Raw genomic sequence first — 21,011 nt, 5'->3', positions numbered from 1 at the left:
ATATATACAAAAGCCTAAGTGACCATTCAATTCTCCGACCACTAGCTATGACTCACAATGACCACCAGGGGGCAGGCGCTCCTATCAGTAGCTATGATACGCACTGACCACCAGGGGGCAGACACTCAACACAGGAGCTGCCCAGCTGGGTGATGCACCCAGAACCAAAGAGGAGGGAGCCCAATTCCAGGGTGCATCACCCAAGAACTGCCCTCTCACAGTCCAGGACCCCTCGGGGAATGTCAGACAGCCAGTTTTGGCCCAATCCCTGCAGGCTATGCCAAGGGACCCCCACCAGTATTAAATATAGTATTAAATATAGCAGTACTGGTTATATTTTAAAAGCCAAATTACTGACAAAAAAAAGCACATATTTAGACCATATTTAGCCAAAAGTCTTTAACCATTGGCTTACTAGGTACTAGTGGGTTTCTGTTAATGTAAAAGTTAAATCATTAATTATTTTTAATAACTAGAGGACCAGTGCATGGATTTGTGCACTGGTGGGGTCCCTCAGCCTGGCCTGCGGGGATCTGGCAGAAACTGGCTCTCTGGCATCCCCCGAGGTGTCCTGGATTGCCGGGGTCCAACCCCAGCAGGGCCAGGGGTCCCCAAAGGTGTGGACGGAGTCGGCGAAGAAGGAATGACACGGAGACAGCGTTCAGTTGATCAGCAGCCTAGCCAGGATCTCTAGCCAGGATCTCCAGCCAAGTTCTGGTCTGGATCTCCAGCGAAGTTCTGATTAGGATCTCCAGCCAGGTTCTGTGTCCATGTTCTCCAGCCAGGTTCTCCAGGTTCTCCAGCCAGGTTCTGTAGCCATGTTCCCTTGCTAGGTTCTCCAGCCAGGTTCTGTCCAGGTTCTCCAGCCAGGTTCAGTCTCCAGGTTCTAGTCAGGTTCTCTTGCCAATTTCTGTAGTCAGGTTCAGTCCAGGATCTTTTGCCATGTTCTCTCGCTAGGTTCTGTCTCTAGGTTCTGAGGCCAGTTTCTGTCCAGGATCTTTTGCCATGTTCTCTCCAGCGAAGTTCTTCTGTCTCTAGAGAACGTTCTGTGTAGGTTCTGTGCCTAGGTTCTGTCTCTCTTGGTTCTGTCTTCTAAGTTCTCTCTCTTTCTGTCTTGTTACATCTGTATTTATACCAGTTGATTCAATCCTATCAATCTCTATTACAAAGGTTAGGGCGTTTCTTATCTCCATTCCAGGGAGTAAAGATTATGTAGCTTAAGCATGATTGTTTGTAGTTAAAGTGATTAACTACCCACCTGGCACTTAGTTAAGGAGTTTTATCCCCTCCCTGACTTCAGGAAAAAATCCCTACCTGGGGAAACAACCTTTCTCGGAGAGGTGACCCTGGTTAAAACACACAGCGCTAAGGGGAACAAACATATTAAGAACAGTATGCTATATACGCCAGGTCCCTTGAAAAATATGCTGTGCAGATGTTTCTTTCCTGCAGCGACTGTGTCAAGCAGCAAGGATGGACCGGCTTCCAGCACTGGATTGCGAGAGGGTGGTTCTTGGGTGATGCACCCTGGAATTGGGCTCCCTCCTCTCTGGTTCCGGGTATGTCACCCAAGAACCACAGCTGCCAAGTCATCACAGCTCGGCAGCTCCTGCATTGAGCCCCTGCCCCCTGGTGGTCAGTGTGTGTCATAACTATTGGTTGGAGTGTCTGCCCCCTGGTGGTCATTGTGCGTCATAGCAACCAGCCAGTTGGTGGGTCGCTTAGGGTTTTATATATATAGACTAGAGGCCTGATGCAAGAAATTTGTGCAAAGGTCTCAGCCCCCGCTGCCACCATGGCAGCCAGGGGCCTCTGCCTCTGCCCACAGCTGCGGCTTTGTCCAGAAGGTCGTCTGGAAGGACATCTGGTCTAATTAGCATAATACACTTTTATTATTATAGACTAGAGGCCCGGTGCACAAAAATTTGTGCACTCGAGGGGGGAGGAAGGGTCCCTCAGCCCAGCCTGTGCCCTCTCGCAGTCTGGGACCCCTCGAGAGATAACGACCTGCTGGCTTAGTCCTGCTCCCAGGTAGCAGAGGGCAGGCCCAATCCCTAGGTGCAGCTCCTGGTCAGGCTCAGAGCAGGGCCGATTGGGGAGTTGGGGCGCTGCCCCCTGTCATGCACAGAGCAGGGCGGATTGGGAGGTTGTGATGCCACCCTCAGTCACGCTCAGGGTAGGGCCAATTGGGGGGTTGGGGCACTGCCCCCTGTCACACTCAAGGCAGGGTCGATGGGGAGGTTGCGGTGCCACCCCCTGTCACGCACAGAGCAGGGCCAATCAGGGGGTTGGGGCGCTGCCCCCTGTCACTAACAGAGCAGGGCCCATCAGGGGGTTGGGGAGCTCCCCCCCCCCGTCACTCACAGAGTAGGGCCAATAGGGGAGTTGGGGCACCGCCCCCTGTCACGCACAGAGCAGGGCATATCAGGGAGTTGGGGCGCCGCCCTCTATCACCCACAGAGCAAGGCCAATCAGGGGGTTGGGGCACCGCCACTGTCACACTCAGGGCAGGGCCAATGGGGAGGTTATGGCTCTACCCCATCACACACAGAGCAGGGCCCGTGGGGGGGGGGGGGTTAGGGCGCCACACCCTGTCACACAGAGAGCAGGGACCATCAGAGGGTTGGGGCGCCACACCCTGTCACACACAGAGCCGCAGGGCAATCAGGGGGTTGGGGAGCACCCCCTATCAGGCACAGAGCAGGGCTGATCAGGTAGTTGGGGCACCTTCCCCTGTCACGAACAGAGCAGGGCGGATAGGGAGGTTGTGGCCCCGCCCCCTATCATACACAGAGCCGCAGGGTGATCAGGGGGTTTGGGCGCTGCCCCTGTCTTGCTGATCCCAGTGCTGGGAGGCCTCGCGGCTCCACTGATCCCGGTGCTGGGAGGCATATTACCCTTTTACTATATAGGACAGAGGCCTGTTGCATGGGTGGGGGCTGGCTGGTTTGCCCTGAAGGGTGTCCTGGATCAGGGTGGGGGTCTCCACTGGGGTGCCTGGCCAGCCTGGATGAGGGGATGATGGCTGTTTGCAGCTGGTCACACACCCTTCAGGGTGGGGATCCCCACTGGGGTGCCTGGCCAGTCTGGGTGAGGGGCTGAGGGCTGTTTTCAGGCTGGGACTGAAGCTCCCAACTGCTCCTTTTTTTCTTTTCTTTTTTATTCTGGGCCAGCTTTAGCTCTGGCTCCAGCTCTGAGGCCTCTGCTGCTGAAAGCAGGTATCTGGTTTGTTTGGGTTCTATAATCGAGACACTGTATCAACTCCAGCTCTGAGATCCCGGCTGGCTGAAAGAAGATTTCTGGGGTTTTGTTTAGCTTCTATATTTGTTACAATGTTTCAAACTGCAAGCTCAGAGGCCGGCAGGGCAGGCTGGGAACGTTGAAGTCCTCCGTCACTGAAGCAAGCAAGCCTCATGTTAGTTTCAAGCTGCCTGGCTGCCTGCCGCCATCTTGGCTGGCAGTTAATTTGCATATTGCCCTGATTAGCCAATTGGAAGGGTAGCGGTCATATGCTAATTACCATGTTTCTCTTTTATTAGATAGGATATTAACAATGTACACCTTTAGAGCAAGGGGTAGCAGCAAGGGGACAAAATTAGCAAGGATATTTATTTTAGTGCTTAATATTAGAGACTATTTAGTGCAATGCCTTTTAATTGAGTGATCACCATTGTCTCAAAATATTGATTTTATATTAGGCACTTTGATTATAAAAAGCACACGCATCAATCTTTCAGAACACATGTGCATATGCATGCTATGATGGGAAGTTTTTAATGCTTTAAAGCTGAATGCCAAAGAGGTTGATTCAGTGGGATGTTTTCGTTTGGCATCACCTACAAGTCTTGGGATCCATCTCCCTTTCAACCACCTCTCACTGTTGTGCTTTCACTTGCAGCATATACCGCTTGTTTTCAGCAGACCGGAAACGAGTTGAAACTGCTTTAGAGGCTTGTAGTCTTCCATCATCAAGGGTGAGCATGTTGCCTATCTAAAATTAGCACTACTAAATAGCTTTGAGCAATCATAATAAAGTGTAGGTTGCCCCAAATGCTACCCAAACATCAAACCATAGGAGCTTTGGCTGTGTTGCTCAGTGGTTAGAGAGCTGACCCACCCACCAACGGGTCACGGGTTTGATTTCCAGTCAATGGCTCATACCTGGGTTGCAGATTCGATTCGATTTCCAACCTGGTCAGGGCAGGTGTAGGAGGCAACCAATCCACATCAATGTTTCTCTCTCTCTTTCCTTCACTCCACCTCTCCTTCCCTTCCATTCTCTCTAAAAATCAATAGAAAAATTATTTTCCAGTGAGAATTAACAAACAAAAAAAAAACCATAGGACTTATTTGTTAATATTTACAATATGTGAGGTCACTGTAACTATATTTTCTTTCATTCCCCTTATTCCGACATTTTAATCTAGAAAGACCTTTGTTCTTTATCAATAAAAATTAAAAACTGATATAAAATGTATTGGCCAAAAATATTAACATTATTAAGAATTTAAACTTCTTGATATTTGGTGTCCCTTGAGATATTAGCTAATCATTATAGATTATGATTAGGAAGATATTTGAAATATGAATGTAATCTTAGCTCACTCTTAAAATTTCAGGTTTTAAGAGTTATAAGTTACTAAGCAATTAATATAGCAGTACATGTTTGTAAAGAAATATATTTCCATGCTCTGCAGGGCTGTGCTCAAAGTTTTTGCTGAGAGGGAAGCAGATCAGCACAGTTTGGAGACTGCTACTTTGCTCAGAGGGTGGAACGGTAGATGAGAAGACAAGGTTGTAGTATGCTCTTTTTCATGCCAAACATATTCAAGGCACTCAATATGTGTTAATCCCTGAAACTTAATGAATTTGCCTTCATTTCAGTACATTTCTACATGCCTGGCTCTAAAATGATTTTTTTAACCATTGTTTCTGAGAGAAATGGGTCTATTGCAGAACGCCTCTTTCTCTGCTCTATGCAGAACTCTCCTTTCTGTTGCAAAGTATTTTTATCCTGGTATCTAAGCAACAAGTAAGCACTTTCCCAAGGACACTCCTTGTGCTGTAGGGAGAACCTTTGAGCCTCTAAAACCCACTGGCAATGCTCAAGTTGCAGAGAACGAAGTTGAGGAGCCATCCTTAAGCGTATAAGTAAATGTGAAAAAGTATGGGTGCCATTATTAGGTTCACCGGTCAGTTCTTGTTGGGAATACTTTTCAGAAAAAAATTAAGTGTAATAACGACTTTGGTAGGTAGAAGAAAATAAGGAAAAACAAGAGTGCCATTCCACCACCAGTTTCCTGCTACAGGTGGAAACAGATGCTGATACTCCAACACTAGGGCAGAGCAGTGGGGAAGCTTCCAAACATTTTAACCTTCACTTTAATAAGCAAAATGAAATGATCAAACTTTCTTATTATTGCTCTCCCAGTGGATGTTTTGGAGTAAGAAAGAAATAACTAAGGTTGATAATTAAATAAATATTTCTTGAATTCTTTCTGGGTGCCCTCAAGCACTGAGAATATGGTAGTGAACACAGTTAAGTCCCAGGGTTCCAGGATCAGAGTCTGGGGATGCTGGTCAAGCACCTCAACTGACATGTGTAATTTGTGGGGCATTCTAGGAACAAAAGGAGTGGAGGGCTGCCAGTGAGAATGAGAGAAGCTCATTCCAAAAAAATTAAACAATGTGTGCAAGGCCCTGAGGCCGGAAAGACTAGGCCTGAATGAGAACTGCATTTAAGCACAAAAAAGCAAGTGGGAGAGATTAATTTAGAAAGATGGGCATCAAGTGTTTTTCCTCTGTAACTGCTCCGTATTTTACCTTTACTGGATAACATTTGTGACATATAATGATCAAAAATTTAAGTTATTATTATTATTGTTGTTATTATTAATAATATCTAGCTAAGGAAAAGGAGTAAAAAATTAAACTTCATAGAAAGTCAAACCCATCAATCAATTCTCTGTAAATTGAAATTTTCTAAACAATTGGATTCTGAAAATTCAGCCAATAAATATAAATTGAGTTTTTACAATCCACTATGTCTATTATAGGTTCATGCTTTCAGACCAAAGTCAACTGGAGACATTTGAAAAGGAAAATGAGATTCAAATAACAGGAGTCGTGTTTAAATTGAAAAACATATTTATCTTTAGTAAATTAAATGTTATGACAGTTTTCTGAGAACAAATTGGAGATTTTTTAAAAATATGATCAACCTCCATCATAAAGTTTTGAAAGATCATTATTCTTAGTAAAGTACACTTTACTTGGAAGAGTTGTAGAAATTGAATGCTTTAAAAGATTTAAAAAGCAGAGACAGTTTCAGAGCTTGGAAATAAATGCTTCTGCAAACTGACTCTGTTTGAAATCCTCATTGTAATTTCATATCTACAGAACAGTGTCTCTAGAAAATATCTACTAATTAGCAAAAAGATTTGGGATATACTAACAAGAAGTATTTTAAATACTACACAGAAGAAAAGTTATATAAATGGTAGATAATTCTGCATGTCTGGAGCCTCGTTTCATAGCCGGCGGTCATTCCAACTAGATTTAATTGTGTTCTGTAAATAGGCACATTACCAGAAACACAGTGGATATCCTGTTGAGATTTTTTAAACATTGTCTTTGTGCACATTGTTAGGGATAATTAATGCACTTGAACTTGTGTCCCAGCCAACGTGATCCATTGGAATAACACATTCCTTTAAAGGGTACTCCTTCAGAGATTACAGTCACTTGTCCAAATTACCTTAATTGTTAAAAAGTAGTACTACAGCAAAAAAGAGAGACAAAGCAATTACTGTAGTTCTATTAATAATCCAAACACATTTTCCAGTGAAACCTTTGAAGACCTTTGCATATTCAGAAAATTACCACTTTACCCACAAACTTTCTGAGCACTGAAAATAGTTTACTTGAAGCAAATTACCTTTGATTTAAGTCTTATTAACTTGAGAACAGCTCAGGGTCATTTGGAATGTTATAGTAGTCTCAATAAGGCACTGGCTTATGTGTTTGCATTTTAATGAAGAAGATAAGGAATAAATCTATGTGTTTCTTTTAAATAATAAGGTTTATTATAGTTATATTTTAGTCTTGGCATAGCGTTGGCACATGTATTTTCTTTTAATGATGAAGATAAGGAGTAAATCCATGTGTTTATTTTGAATAACAAAGTGTACTATATTTAGGAACATATAGTGTATGCAATACTGAGGGAGATAGTGTTTTCTAAATTAAAAGAACACCTTAAATTTTCTAAAGAATATTATGAATGAAAGTTATTTTTACAGGATAACTGTTAGATTTGCCTTTTTCCTATGTCTTACATCATAAATATAAATCAGAAATATAATCATTTTTGTAGCTGTGATTCTTAAAATAACTGATATAAAAAATTTAAAGCCTCATTGAAGCCCTGGCTGGATAGCTCAGTTGATTGCAGTGTTATCTCGATAAACCAAGGTAAATGGAACATCAAGTCCATGTCTCTCTCTCTCTCTCTCTCTCTCTCTCTCTCTCTCTCTCTCTCTCTCTCTCTCTCCCTCTCTCTTCTTTCTCTCTGAAATTAACAAATGAAAAATTAACAAAAACATTTGGAGATTGATTATGAGCAGCTTACTTGTAAGTATTTCATGTACATTATGGCTAACTCAACTTTTGATTTATAGCTTTAGAAAAAACATATTGTGAATAGGTTAAAATACTGAATTTATTGAGAAATAATTCATTGTTTTGTTGAGATGAAATCTGTATGTGAACTCTTGCGTTATTAGAGTCTATTTCAATAAATTAACATATTTTCAAATAACATTTTCTGAATGTTAAATACCTATTTCTTACAAAATTACTCCCCTATACTCTTTCACTTTAGCTTTTAATAATACACATTTAAAATATATTTTTATTGATTTAAGAGAGGAAAGGGAGAGAGAGAGAGAAACATCAATGATGAGAGAGAATCATTGATTGGCTGCCTCCTGCATGCCGCCTATTGGGGATTGATACCTCAACCCAGGTATGTACCATTGACTGGAATGGAACCCAGGACCCTTTAGTCTGCAGGCCAACGCTCTATCCACTGAGCCAAACCAGCTAGGACCCAATGATGCACATTTTAACAAAAAAATTTTTCTCTCTCACCGACTGACTCCAAAGGCTTTCTCAAGTTGGACAAGAGAAAAATGAGACAAGGAAAATCAGCTGTATTGAAATGTTTTCCTTTTTCTATGCTCTAACATCCAACTGGTGATGACAATAAATTGCGTTTATTCATATTATCTTAATTAATCTGTTTCCCTTTATAGGAACTTCTGATTCACAGCTGGTAAATAAACAGTGGTTAGAGTTCTACTAAAGCATATTGTTCTATGGAGTTATGTGTCTGGAATCTTATATAAATGACTTTAGCTAAATCTGCTATTCAAAGGGAAACATAGAGCACATAAGTCCTTGCTATCAACTTATACCTTTCTCATAAATTACATTCATTCATTTAGTAAGTAATTAGTGTGCACCTGAAGTATGCTACACACTGGAGATAGAGCAGTTAACAAGCAAAATGCAGGTCCTAGTTTGTGTAGATCTGCAGGCTGGAAAGTAATAGAATTGTACAGCTGGGAGCAGAATCCTGTTAAATGAGTGTTGAAATATGAGACAAGCAAGGTGTGATGGTATCACAGAATGGAAGGCAAAACCCTGTCTGGGAGAAAGGAAAGGCTCCCAGAGGAAGAGATTTTAGCTAAAGACAAGAAGGGAGGGAGAAAAGGGGTCAGGAAGGGAAAGAAAACAATTATTGATGTTCTTAGATAAAATCCATATATGTGTGTGCTGGGTAAGGTTGGGGTGGGGAGAAGAGTGAACTCCAAATAGTAACTAAATAGTAGAGAGAATGGGAGAACATGCTTGGAGTTCACAGAGCTATTCAGTATTTCTTTACTACTATTGATATTTAAATATTTACCTTCTCTGTGTCTCTCAGCCAAAAAGTAGAATAGAGAAGGTCATTTCCAGCTATTTACACAGCTACTTAAGGAGATGTGGGTGCTTAAGTCACAGAAAGGGGGCAATGGAAAATGTACAACTTCTAGGCAAAGGGTTTTTTCCATCTTGTGAATAGAACGGGACTTTGGAAACCAGTTTACAGGTTGTACTTGTCCCCATTTTATGAGTGGCAAAACACCAATAAAACAATCCATGGAAACTTCCTATTGTTCTTGGATTTGACCACTTGTGCTCATGACTTCAAAATTGGTGTCCAGGTATTTAAGCTTAATGGTGTAATGCATCTTGCTATGTATAATGTTTGTTTGTCTCAAAATTCTGTTTTTAAAAATAGATTTTTTTGTGCTTTATAAATGGGTTTAGTAAAGAAAATATTCTTTTATTTGTTCAGCCCACAAATATGGGAGAGAACTAAGTGGTGAGCTAAGTTTTCTTACCTGTTAGCAAGGAATGTACGATTTCAGACAATAATTTTTAGAAACTTTTATAAAAGTACATTTCAAAACCTATAAATATGGCAAAAGGAAGGGTGTTTTCTTTGGTTTAAGGGCTTGAAAATAAAAACACCCATATAAACACTTACCTGAAATAGGAAAACGGCATAAAGAATGTCCTTCCTGTTAACAAAGGCTTGAATACATGTTTCCGGTTTCCATGGCAGCCCGACTACACAGAAAAATAAGTCATAGAAGTGACTTTTTATGTCAGTGACTTGCTTCCCAAACAATAGGGCCAGGAGGAGTCAGTGAGAAATAATGGTTCCTGTCTAATGAAAACACTAGAGGCCTGGTGCACAAAATTTGTGCAGGGTAGGGTCCCTAGGGCTGGCCTTCCCGCCTCCCCACTTCCCTGCCTCCTCCTTCCCTCACTCCCTCAATGCCTCACCACCACCTCTGGTCACCGGCCATGTTCTGCACCGCCCCCTGGTGGTCAGTGCATGTCATAGGAAGCAATCAAACTCCTGCTCTCCCAGTTGGACTCCCGAGCAAACAATTTGCATATTAGCCTTTTATATAGAGAGATTTTACAATTTATCAGATTAATCAAACTTGAAAGAGCATTATTTAGGAAAAAAGACACAAAATCAGTTCTTTACACTTTTTTAACAAATGTGAATGTTCTTCATGTCACTGATCACTTAAAAATGGTTAAAATGGTAAATTTTTTATGTTGCATAAATGTTATCACAATAAAAAAGATTAAAACCAAAACAAAATAAAAACTTTAAAAATATGCTAAAGAGATCCTCTTTTTACTAAGTCTAACTTCACTTTAGAAATGTACTTAAGAAATTTCCTTAACATCTCTTTAGAAGAAAACTCTTACACTTAAATTATAATGAAAACCCAAGAGAGAATAAGGTTTTTGATACCTCAAAGCCAGTGTTCAAATGAGCCCACAGCTGGGCTCATGAATGTCTTCTGAATATTTACCCTGAACACATGGAAGAAAAGAGGGAATGAAGGTTCGGAGGGAAGGAGTTGAGGAAAGCAGGGAGGGAGGAAGATAGGGAAAGAAAAAGACCATTCACTGACAGTGTTGTTTTATTTCCCAGAATGATTCAATACCTCAAGAAGATTTCACTCCAGAAGTGTACAGAGTTTTCCTGAACCATCTTTGCCCTCGACCTGAAATTGATAACATCTTTTCCGAATTGTAAGAGCATCCATTTTAACCCACTATCTCCCGGCTTCCGTGGTCCTCAGGCTGGCTAGGGCAGGAATTTGAGCAATAGAGGGAGAGGAAGACCCTCTTGTGCACTATGTCTAATAGCAGTGCTTCTGTGTAGTTACTGGAGATAATCACGTATTTCCGCCCCTGAGGTGCAACCAGGGCTTTTAATGAGTGGAAGTTTGCTATGATTTGTTGCTGGGTGTAGCTGTTTCAGTAACCTCAGGGGGCTCCGTGTGGTTTGAAGTTTATGGCTGGAACAGAGAAAGCTTAGCTGAGACAGACTCATGTTGCAGAAAGAACTCTGAACTGGGAACTAGCCATCTTACCTCTCTGAGCTGCATTAGTGAAATGAAAAGTGTGGATTACTAAGAACTGTCCCGGCTGCAAATTATATGTTGGAAATTATATAGGCATTAAGTTTTTAAATAAATGAAAAATAAGGATAAAGAAACCAAAACACAAAGGCAAATGTGGGGAAGTAGCAGTTTACTCTTTTGATATGCTGAAATCTACATGATGACAGAAAATCAATTCAAAATTGATAAATACAATAAGGATTCCTTCATATGGAAGACAGACAAACAGTGCTGCCGAGAATGACGCTGAATAGACTCACATGTTGATGTTCATTGCCATCAATTATTTATTGAACATGTGCACTATTTGTACCATTGAACTTGACTTTTGGCTGTCAACAGGATTAAAATGTGAAGTTTGAATCACACTATATAGAAGAGTTATAGACTCTGGTTGACATGTAACTTTAATGAAAAGAAAAATGTGCTTAAACATATTGTTTACTTTTTTATTACATCTTTGAATGATTAAGCGGGATATGGGGATTTGATGAACAAAATAGATCCAGGAACATAGAAGCATGGAACAGACTGTCAGATCTCAGAGGGAAGACAGGGGTGGATGGGTGGGTTTGTAGGAAGAGATTAACTAAAGAATTTATGTGCATATAAGCATAACTCATGGACACAGACAATAGTGTGGTAAAGACCTGGGGCTTGGAGTAGGTGCAGACTAGAAGGGGTCAATGGGGTAAAAAAGGGACATCTCTAGTACTTTCAGCAATAAAGACACATTAAAAAAAGTTTAGTGTCATAATAAAAAAAACAACCCATTCCTCTGTGATCAGTTTAGAGTGGTTTATCTTTACAGACAAGATGCAATATTTTCCTACTGTGGATTTTCTCATGCATTGGGTATTGTTCAAGGGCATTGGGACTTAGTGGCAGTGATTGGAAAACTTATTTGTAGCCCATGGAGGTGCAGCAGTTGTGTGGAGCAGCACGGTGCCTTTGGGGCAAGATAGGAATTTCAGAATAACATGCTCTTACCAGGAATGACAGGATTTGGTTTCTCTGTAGCTAAGGGCAAATATCTGAATGAGATGGTCGCAAATATTCTAATTTATGGTTTTTAATTGTCTGTAGTGGTGCCAAAAGCAGACCATACCTTACTGTTGATCAGATGATGGATTTTATCAACATTAAGCAGCGAGATCCCCGGCTAAATGAAATACTTTACCCACCTTTAAAGCAAGAGCAAGTCCAAGTATTGATTGAGAAATATGAACCCAACACTAGCCTCGCCACAAAAGGTCAGTCCACTTTGTCCCTCACCACAGGGAAGCTCTGCTTTCTGCTTGTGAATGGGTCACACATTTGTATGCCTGCTTTCCTTTCTGTCTTAAAGTTACTGGTGGTTCAATCCAAAGTAGATTTTTTTAATTTTGATATGTGATTTTTGTTGTAGTTATATATATGCATGTGACATTTTTTAGATGTCTAATTGTTTGTTTTATTTTACATTTACTCAGTGACTAAATGCTTCTTTCTCAGACAGGAAATTCACAGTCTTACAGGTTGCCCTTTTAGGGTCTGTTTTTAGATGTTCTGAGAAGTGATCCACAGATTTTTCTAAATCTCTAAAACGGAAAAGATTGGACCCTTATCCTATTCTAGTTTACACTATTGACAGATTTGTCCACTTGGGAAAATATTATAAAATTTTGATTTCTTTATGTAAAAAAGAAAAAGTAGTATTTATAGAAAAAAAATCAGTCTAAAAACTGATATCAGGAAGAGAGATCTAAGTTGCCTGGAAATTATTAAGAAATTTATGTTTTTGGCCGAAACTGATTTGGCTCGGTGGATAGAGCATCGGCCTGTGGACTGAAAGGTCCCAGGTTCTATTCCAGTCAGGGGCATGTACTTGGGTTGCGGGCACATCCCCAGTGGGGGATGTGCAGGAGGCAGCTGATTGATGTTTCTCTCTCATCGATGTTTCTAACTCTCTATCTCTCTCCCTTCCTCTCTGTGGAAAATCAATAAAATATTTAAAAAGAAAAAAAGAAAAAAAAAGAAATTTATGTTTTTGATTTGGGAGAAATGAATTGCCAAAATAAGATCATGATGATTTAATTGCCAAGAATTTTCAATTATTTGTAGCATCATTGTCCCTGAAAAGGATTTCCAGCTATTTCTTTACCACTAAGCCCAAGCCTCATCTGGATTGAGATATCTTCACTGAGATAATGGGTGTGTCATCAGTGATGCTATTGCAAATGCCTAGATATTCCATGGGGAGGGAAAAAGAAGTACAATTAACCAATTATTAAGAAAAAATAAATTGCATGTTAATATGCAGGTAATCTATAAGTAACAAACATCTCTAGCAAGCTGAATAGTCATTACTAAGAATGGTTATCATAAAAGTAGTTTTAAAAGTTTTTCAACCCCTTGTATTTATTCTGAAACTGGACCTCTAAATGAAAAATGAAAGTATTTATTAAGTATTAATTAAAATCTTATAATTAATTTTATACTTCATGCTATTAGTTAGGAATTTATAGACCACATTGTTTAGTATTTATTTTCTTGGTCAAGCATTTTACCTTTGCTGTTGTCATCATTCTTATTGTTGCCAAGGTCAGTTGAAGGGAACAACTGAAGCCACGGTATATGCTGGCATTGCCAGGCCTGCCCCTCTGATCTTACTTCCATATGATGCCCTTTCTTCCCTGGTGTCACAAGCACAGCATTTCTCCTTACCATTTAACAGAGTGCAAGTCCTCGGAGATTTCTCCCAAATAATGTGACAGTTCCTTTCTGAAATCCAAACTTCACCAAAAAATAACTAGCAGTATTATAGCAGAGCGAACAGGACTTGTAAATAACATTAGGTTAAAACGCTAGGAAAACAAAAAGCTTTTGTGGAACCAATGACACACTTCAGAACCTAAACTTTGCCCTTTCCCCCTCCCTTCCCAGCACACTGCTGGCAGCCCATGTTTCAGGTGGCATCGGATCCCCATACATCAACTCTGATGCCTTGGAAAAGTAGAGGATACAAAGGAAAAAATTACAATAGGTTATTGAAAAATCTAGAATCCTGCAAGAACCAATTTTGGTCTAAGGAAAGTTAAGATGATGTCTCTTAGCATTTGCAAGAGTATTTAGTGCCATCTTATAGTTGTACCAGGTATGAATTCTATATTCACAAACACACACAATTCAGGTACATTTAAAATAGCAGCACGATTTTTCTCAAGCTATGTGATTCATCATGGAACTTCCATGTTCATTTTGGTGTGATTTTTTTTAAATCACAGAATTTATTTCACAACCCAGAAACTCCAATAAGAAAATGAACTTGAGATATTTCACACCAGGTCATCTTGTTTGCTGCTTTGGCTCTATTTATTTGAATAAAGAGGATTAGAGATTTTTTATTCATAGTCAATAGGAGAACGATTTTTAAATCCATCTTTGTAGGAAAACGACATTGTTAGGTTAAAGGTTAATTCTTTAGTAACTAAGAGTTTGAGATTTTTTTTCCCAAAAATGAAAATTTATGTTTTAGTTTAATTTTGCAGTTTGACTTTAAGATAGTTTCAGGAACCCTTTTTTTGTGTGTCTTAAATCTAACAAAGTATAATTTCAGGAAATATTATTTGACTTCAATGTGGTGAATGATGAGTAAGGACATTAGCTTTCCTTATTATGTAACTTTTTAATATGCACATTATTATTTTGCAAAGAAGCAAATCAAGGCTTTGACATCAAAAGATTTACCTAAGGTCTAAAACCAAGATGTTCTTCAAGAATCATCTGATTAATACACTTTAATCAATAAACACATAAGAAAATAAGTAAGGACATTTAACATTACATTATAATATTTTTATATATATACACACTCTCTGATATCAAGAAACATATTTTAAAGTAGGTGTTAAAGAAACACTACACAAAGTTGACTTGTGCTAATATTTAGTCCTTTATGCATTTATATAAAAGGTAGCATATAATAAAATTAAAAATTTTCAGTGTGGCCAATGCCTAAATGCTAAAAATGAGCACTGGTTAGCTGACTACACCTGTACCACATGGCAGTGAGAAATGAGCCCAGAAGAGATAGTGGACTTTGATGCTTTGTGGACCTGTGGCCATTAGCATGTGTGCCACATTTCCATACTAGATCACTGTGGACCAAAAGATGGAATGTAATAATTGGACAGAGTCAGGTCACATGACTCTCCGTAGAGCTGATGAGGAATTAACTGCCCAAACCACATGGACTACCGCTGGGAAAGGAGTGGTTGGGTTCCCTGAAATGCAAATAAGGTGTGCTACCCTTATGAAGGAGCACAGTGGGCAGATAAAAACATCAGAACCCACTACAACTGGGTCAGAAATCAACAATTCATCATCACTGTTTACCTAATCTTAAGAAACCATTTAACCTATTTAATCAGTTCTACCCCCTAGTTTTTTAAGATTGTGTATATTAGTTTTTGCCCACTAAACCTTGGTTGACATGAACTAATGAAAAGTGATAATTGGCATTTACACCAAATAATTTCAAACCATTAATTGGTCTAGAAGTGAGATTGAGAACATTGGTCCTAGACATTCTTACTCTTTATCACTTAATTTTCCAAGTAGATTTTAAAAATCATTATTTTCTCAGCACCATTTATCTTCATTAAGTAGAAATCATAAATAATAATGACTTTTCATTAATATTATGCATCCATAATTTTTAAAAATGCTGGCATAGTATGATGCTTAAGCCAGTTCATCTCAGGCGGGTGACTTGACCTGCTTGACATTCAGGTTCCTTCTCTATAAAGTGGGATGATAATAACAGGAGCAGATCTGGGTGTTCTTCCCATATCTCTTGGCACTCGTTATCCAACATGGTTAACAGCAGCCTCTGCAATTCTCCAGGACCTTCTCTCAGCCCAGCACAGGCAACCTACATGTGCCCAGGACTCCATGGCCCCGGAAGTGGTTTCCATTCAGGAAGCAGTACCTCATCTTCCTTGCTCCTTGTGTGGGACATTTTTTATGCATTTTCTCCACTTTCTCCTGGAGCTGCTCAGTGCAATTTAGCCTTAGTTGCCCACAATTGTAACCTGATTGATCATGTTCCTTTCATTAGCTCTTTCCTTCCCTTTCCATTTCTCTACTCCCCTACAGTTATTTTTTTTTAGAGTAACCTCTGAAATAAACTATGTTTACTCAAATTTTTGTCTGAAAACCTACTTTTACAAGAAACCAAACAAAGACAAGCACTTTTATAAATGGCCCTCACAAAATCAAAAGTGAAAGATGGGTCAGGTCCCCGAAGCTGAGCATTGAGAGAACAAATGTGAAGAATAAATGCCCACAGCTCAGCCCTTCTGACCTATCACGTTACTGCCTTGTTGGCACTGTGCATCCCTGCTGGTGGCCTCAAATCATGGGATCTCCAGTCCATAAGGGTCTTAGCTATTTAGCCCAAACTCAGGTCACAGAAGAGGCTGCATTTTTCATGTCCCAGGGTACAGTCCTCCCCACTACTCCAGACTTCTGCTTCGGCCCCTCCACCAGGACTTGCTGAGAAAAGAGATGCAAGGCCAGCTATTTAGAAGATAGCAGTGGTTTTTAGTGTTGTCCTTGACATAGCATCCTTGTATTTGTGTTTGTTTCTTCCAACAAAGTCTCACAAGAAAGGCCAATGTGTAGGAAAAATCTATAGGAACGCTCTATTAATTTAACACAGGGAGCCTGGAGTATAGCTGCTGATGGCTGCCCTGTTCCCGTCTCCTCTCCTGCCCCGCCCCATTCTCTGCAGGAACTTCTGCTACAACCCCCAGGATTCAGGATGCACAGTTTAAAAACCACTCAACTGGAGGAAATATTGACTGGTTCAAAGGTCTGCCATACAATTAAGGTGGCATCCATTTAAATAGTGTTAAATAGATTCCCTGCAAAAAATAAAAGAACTACAATGAATGAACAAAGTAAACTTAAATGCAGTAGAATTTCTTCCTAATAGACAGAGACAGATGAAAACTGTATGAGGTAGGCAATTCTCTCTGTGCATTAATTGAGTTACTACACTAAGAAAGCTGCTGAAAAGCCACGCGAGTATTTTATTGATTAAGATCACATTTAAAATCTACCTATTGACTTTGTAGTTTCTGTGGAAGGTCACAGAAGAATGACATTATCACCTATGACTATATTTCAAGCTAGTCTTAACTCTGTGTTTCATATGTTCGGAGATTTTTCTGAAGTATGAGAGATCAGTCAAAATGAAAAAAAAACATTTTTTTTTCAAGATAGCTATTATGAATCCATTCATCATTAGTTGACTTGGTAACTCCCTCCACTTTCCCTCCTTGATTGCATTTCCTCCTTTCCCAAGAAGCAGGAATTGATCTGAAGAGATGCAAATGCCTGGCCAGAAGTCTTGTTTACTTTATTCCTCTAGCCTTTTTCTTCAGTCATCTCAAAGTCACGACCATGTCCATTCACAGCCAAAATGGCCTCTTTCATAAAACAACCAACCAGGAAAAATATAAATTGTAAAAAATAAAGTCAAATGCCAGTCCCAAGAGATAGGGAAGTGAGCTTGGTAGCCTAATCCACCCCAGGATGCTGAGTTTGGTGGCAGCTTTTTATGGCATCAGAGTATACCTTCCTGAGATGCCTTGCTCTTTGTGTGAGAGCTATTGGACAAAGCAGATAATGGCTATGTTTTCCCTAGCTGCAACCTCCCATAAGAGCATAGCATTAATAATCTCTGGCTATTATACTTTTCCCCTTCCAAGTGTTAGGTGGGACTATGGCTCGGATAAAATGAATAGCTTGCAGATTGCACTGTGCTTGAGAAAGGCTACAAAGCCACAGTCCTTTGGCCTCCCAACATCTGCATTACCCAGAATTCCAGTTTTGTTAGCAGTTTATTTTATAGCAAATAACTGGTAGGGAAACAGATGAAATACAGAAAGAATCAAGTTCATGGAAAACAATGACCACAAGAAAACCAGGTGAGGGGAGGTGTGGACTCTCCAACCCTGGCACTTAACAAGAAAGCTGAAAAATGTGCCATGGGAATGGGTGAAATAATGTCAGGAAGCTGAGAATGACCAACTAAGACATTAATTCATTATAGGTATTTTAGGAGCTCTGCCTTAATTCTGAACCACTGGAATCTGTAGGACTCCAGTTGTGAAAGCAAAATTATCTACAGAGTAAAAATAGCGTTATTTGAAGAGGAAGTCTTAACTAAGGATGACTGACAGAATTAACCTTCTCACCTAGCACTCTACATTAACACATAGAAAATGAATCAAAAATACTTCTTATTGACATCGCAATTGGTTTTCGTTTGGGTTCCCCCTGAAGCCTACCCTGGGAGAAGAACCCAAGCATGAGGAGTTTATTTAAGAGGTGATCCTGGGTGGGACAATTTAGGAAGTGCGAATGAAAAAAGGAAGGCAGCCATAAAGGTGGTGTCATCGCGCAAGTTAGTGTGTGCATGACTGGATCTCAATCCTGGGTCAAACTCCAGGAGCCCATGTAGAAAGGATTTTTTCAAGAATCTCCATCATATCAAAGGAGAGATCCTCCAAGGTACCTGATGCTCAATGCACTCTTTTCTTTATTGTAATACATAACTGAACTGAAGCAGTTGCATGGGTATTTGAATTAATAAGCATGTATGGCCCACCTAACTTAAGAACTACAAAGAAGAGGAACAAAATCAAGATAAAGTCTTCATCCTCAAGGAGACTATAATTCAGACAGGTGATATATACAAATATATCAGTATACAAATTACTATACTACAAGATAGAATGTGGTACACCACCATTCAGCAAGTATCTATTTAGTGTCCTTTATGTTCCAGGGAAAGGGGATGTTTTATTTATTGAGGTTCTAGGGAGTGTCAAGAATCACTTCAAGCTCTTTACCAGCCAATTATCTTGTCTAAACCTCAGGGCAAATCTTTGAGTGTATTATTACCTCCATTTTACAATGAGGGAATTGGGTCTTTGTTTATTTTTTAAATATATTTTTCTTGCTTTCAGAGTGGAAGGGAGAGGGAAAGAGAGATAGAAACATGAATGGTGAGAGAAAAGTTGTTGCTTGGCTGCCCCGTGCATGCCCACACTGGTGATTGAGCCTGCAACCTGGGCATGTGCCCTGACCAGGAATTGAACCATGATCTCCTGATTCAGAGGTTGAGCCATGCCAACCAGATGGAAATTGAGTTTTTGAATGGTCAAGTAACTTTTATCAGTTTGTTTGAGAAGGAAGTAAATAAGAAGGGAAGCTAAAAGGACATGTAGGCCTTGATGCTAATCTTGGCTCATTCATTTAGTCAACACACATTTTTGGAGCCTTACTGCCTGTGTCCACCCTTGTACTAGGCAATAAATAGGTGCCATTCTTCTCCGCATGGAGCAGTCAGTATAGCAGAACTCCTCTGTGAGGAAGGATGAAGGCTTTTGAAGAGGAGAGTGACATTTGCGCTGTACTCCAGGAATGCTGCAGTGTAGGGGGCTAGATGAGGGGCAGATTAATGTCAGGTAGCATTTCAGGCACTAAGTGATAACATGTTCAGGTAGCTATAGAAAACACTAATGAGCACATAGTGTGGACTTGCCTTTATGCTAGACACTGGGAGAGATGAAAACAAAGAGAAGGTCATGTTCCTTGACGTTAGAAAGCCAATGTCCAGCTTGACCAAAGAACATGACATTCTAGTTAAGGATCTAGAACATTTTTTAAAAAATATATTTTATTGATTCTCTACAGAGAGGAAGGGAGAGGGATAGAGAGCCAGAAACATCGATGAGAGAGAAACATCGACCAGCTGCCCCCTGCACACCCCCCACTGGGGATGCGCCCGCAACCAAGGCACATGCCCCTGACAGGAATCAAACCCGGGACCCTTCAGTCCGCAGGCCAACGCTCCATCCACTGAGCCAAACCAGCCAGGGCAAGAACATTTTTGCCTCCTGTGCATTATGGCTCAGGAACCATTGTGAAGGGTCTCTTCGGATAGAGCGATGTGGTAACGGCCACTAAATGGCTATGTGCACTAATAAAATGCAGTGAACTTCTTCACTACCCTCTGAGAACCTCTAACCCTAAATGACCAATTAGTTCTTTCACAAATCTAGTGGAAAGACTCCAAGCTATGGAGGGTTCTAATCTGGAGTCTGTGTTCATGTAGCCATGTCAATTTAAAGGGATTGTGTAACCTCATTGGGTCAACATTTATATGTCACATTAAATAATAAAACTTTGTCTTACCTACCAAACTGAACAGTGAGGAGCAAATAAATTGCAGATGTAAGAATATTTTGAAAAGGGGAAAGTGCTCAATCAAAGGTAGGTGTTATCATTAAGAACTTTCACACAAAACCACATTAACAAGTTCAACTATTTTTAATATGGGAGAACTCAGGAACACAGAAAGGCATGGTAGCTGGGTAATGGAGTTAATCTGTAAAGGCTTTTGAGAAGAGCACATAGCCATTTAGTGGCCATTATCATACAGTATCTTGGGCTTGTATTTGTACATGGTTACGATAATAAAACAGGTTTAGCAATCAAGATGGAATAAAAATGTCTGACACTTCTCAACCTAAAATAAGAATACATGAGGACATGTATAGAACATACTGACTTCAGGGTTGGAAAAAAAATTGATAAAATGGGTAAAGAAACAAGCAGAGTTCATATCCTGTACAAAAACACAGTTGGCAAATGTAATAGGAAAGTTTGTGCCCAAGCAAAGATAAGTGAAAAAGGAACATTTAATAGACAATTTCTGAAAGCGGGCAAAGGGACTTTGGTGAGTCATGGGATATTAAAGCCATCTGCACTTACTTTCTCTGTGCTGCTCTAGCAGAATTCACATAAGGGTCACAGCCAAGGAATATTCATGAGCCAAGGAAATAGCTTCTCAGTGCTGTGCATGGAAGGGACTTAGAAGGTGCTAAGTAATCCATTGGACCAGTAGCCTTC

At 40.2% G+C, this 21,011-nt stretch overlaps 1 protein-coding gene across 4 annotated transcripts in view; it reads left to right on the top strand.

The window, feature by feature from the left end:
- PLCB1 (phospholipase C beta 1) overlaps positions 1 to 21,011 on the top strand; it is a 625,546-nt gene that overhangs the window by 437,337 nt on the left and 167,198 nt on the right. For all 4 annotated transcript variants that reach the window (XM_059705575.1, XM_059705573.1, XM_059705577.1 and 1 more), the window contains exons 7-9: positions 3,899 to 3,974; positions 10,568 to 10,668; positions 12,129 to 12,295. In XM_059705575.1, the coding sequence (XP_059561558.1) occupies positions 3,899 to 3,974; positions 10,568 to 10,668; positions 12,129 to 12,295 (344 nt within the window). The remainder of the gene's footprint in view (positions 1 to 3,898; positions 3,975 to 10,567; positions 10,669 to 12,128; positions 12,296 to 21,011) is intronic.

The sequence above is a fragment of the Myotis daubentonii genome, chromosome 8 (assembly GCF_963259705.1).
Source record: "Myotis daubentonii chromosome 8, mMyoDau2.1, whole genome shotgun sequence".
Taxonomy (NCBI): domain Eukaryota; kingdom Metazoa; phylum Chordata; class Mammalia; order Chiroptera; family Vespertilionidae; genus Myotis; species Myotis daubentonii.
The sequence above is the reverse complement of the archived record's forward strand: the minus strand, read 5'-3'. Positions and strand labels throughout refer to the sequence as shown.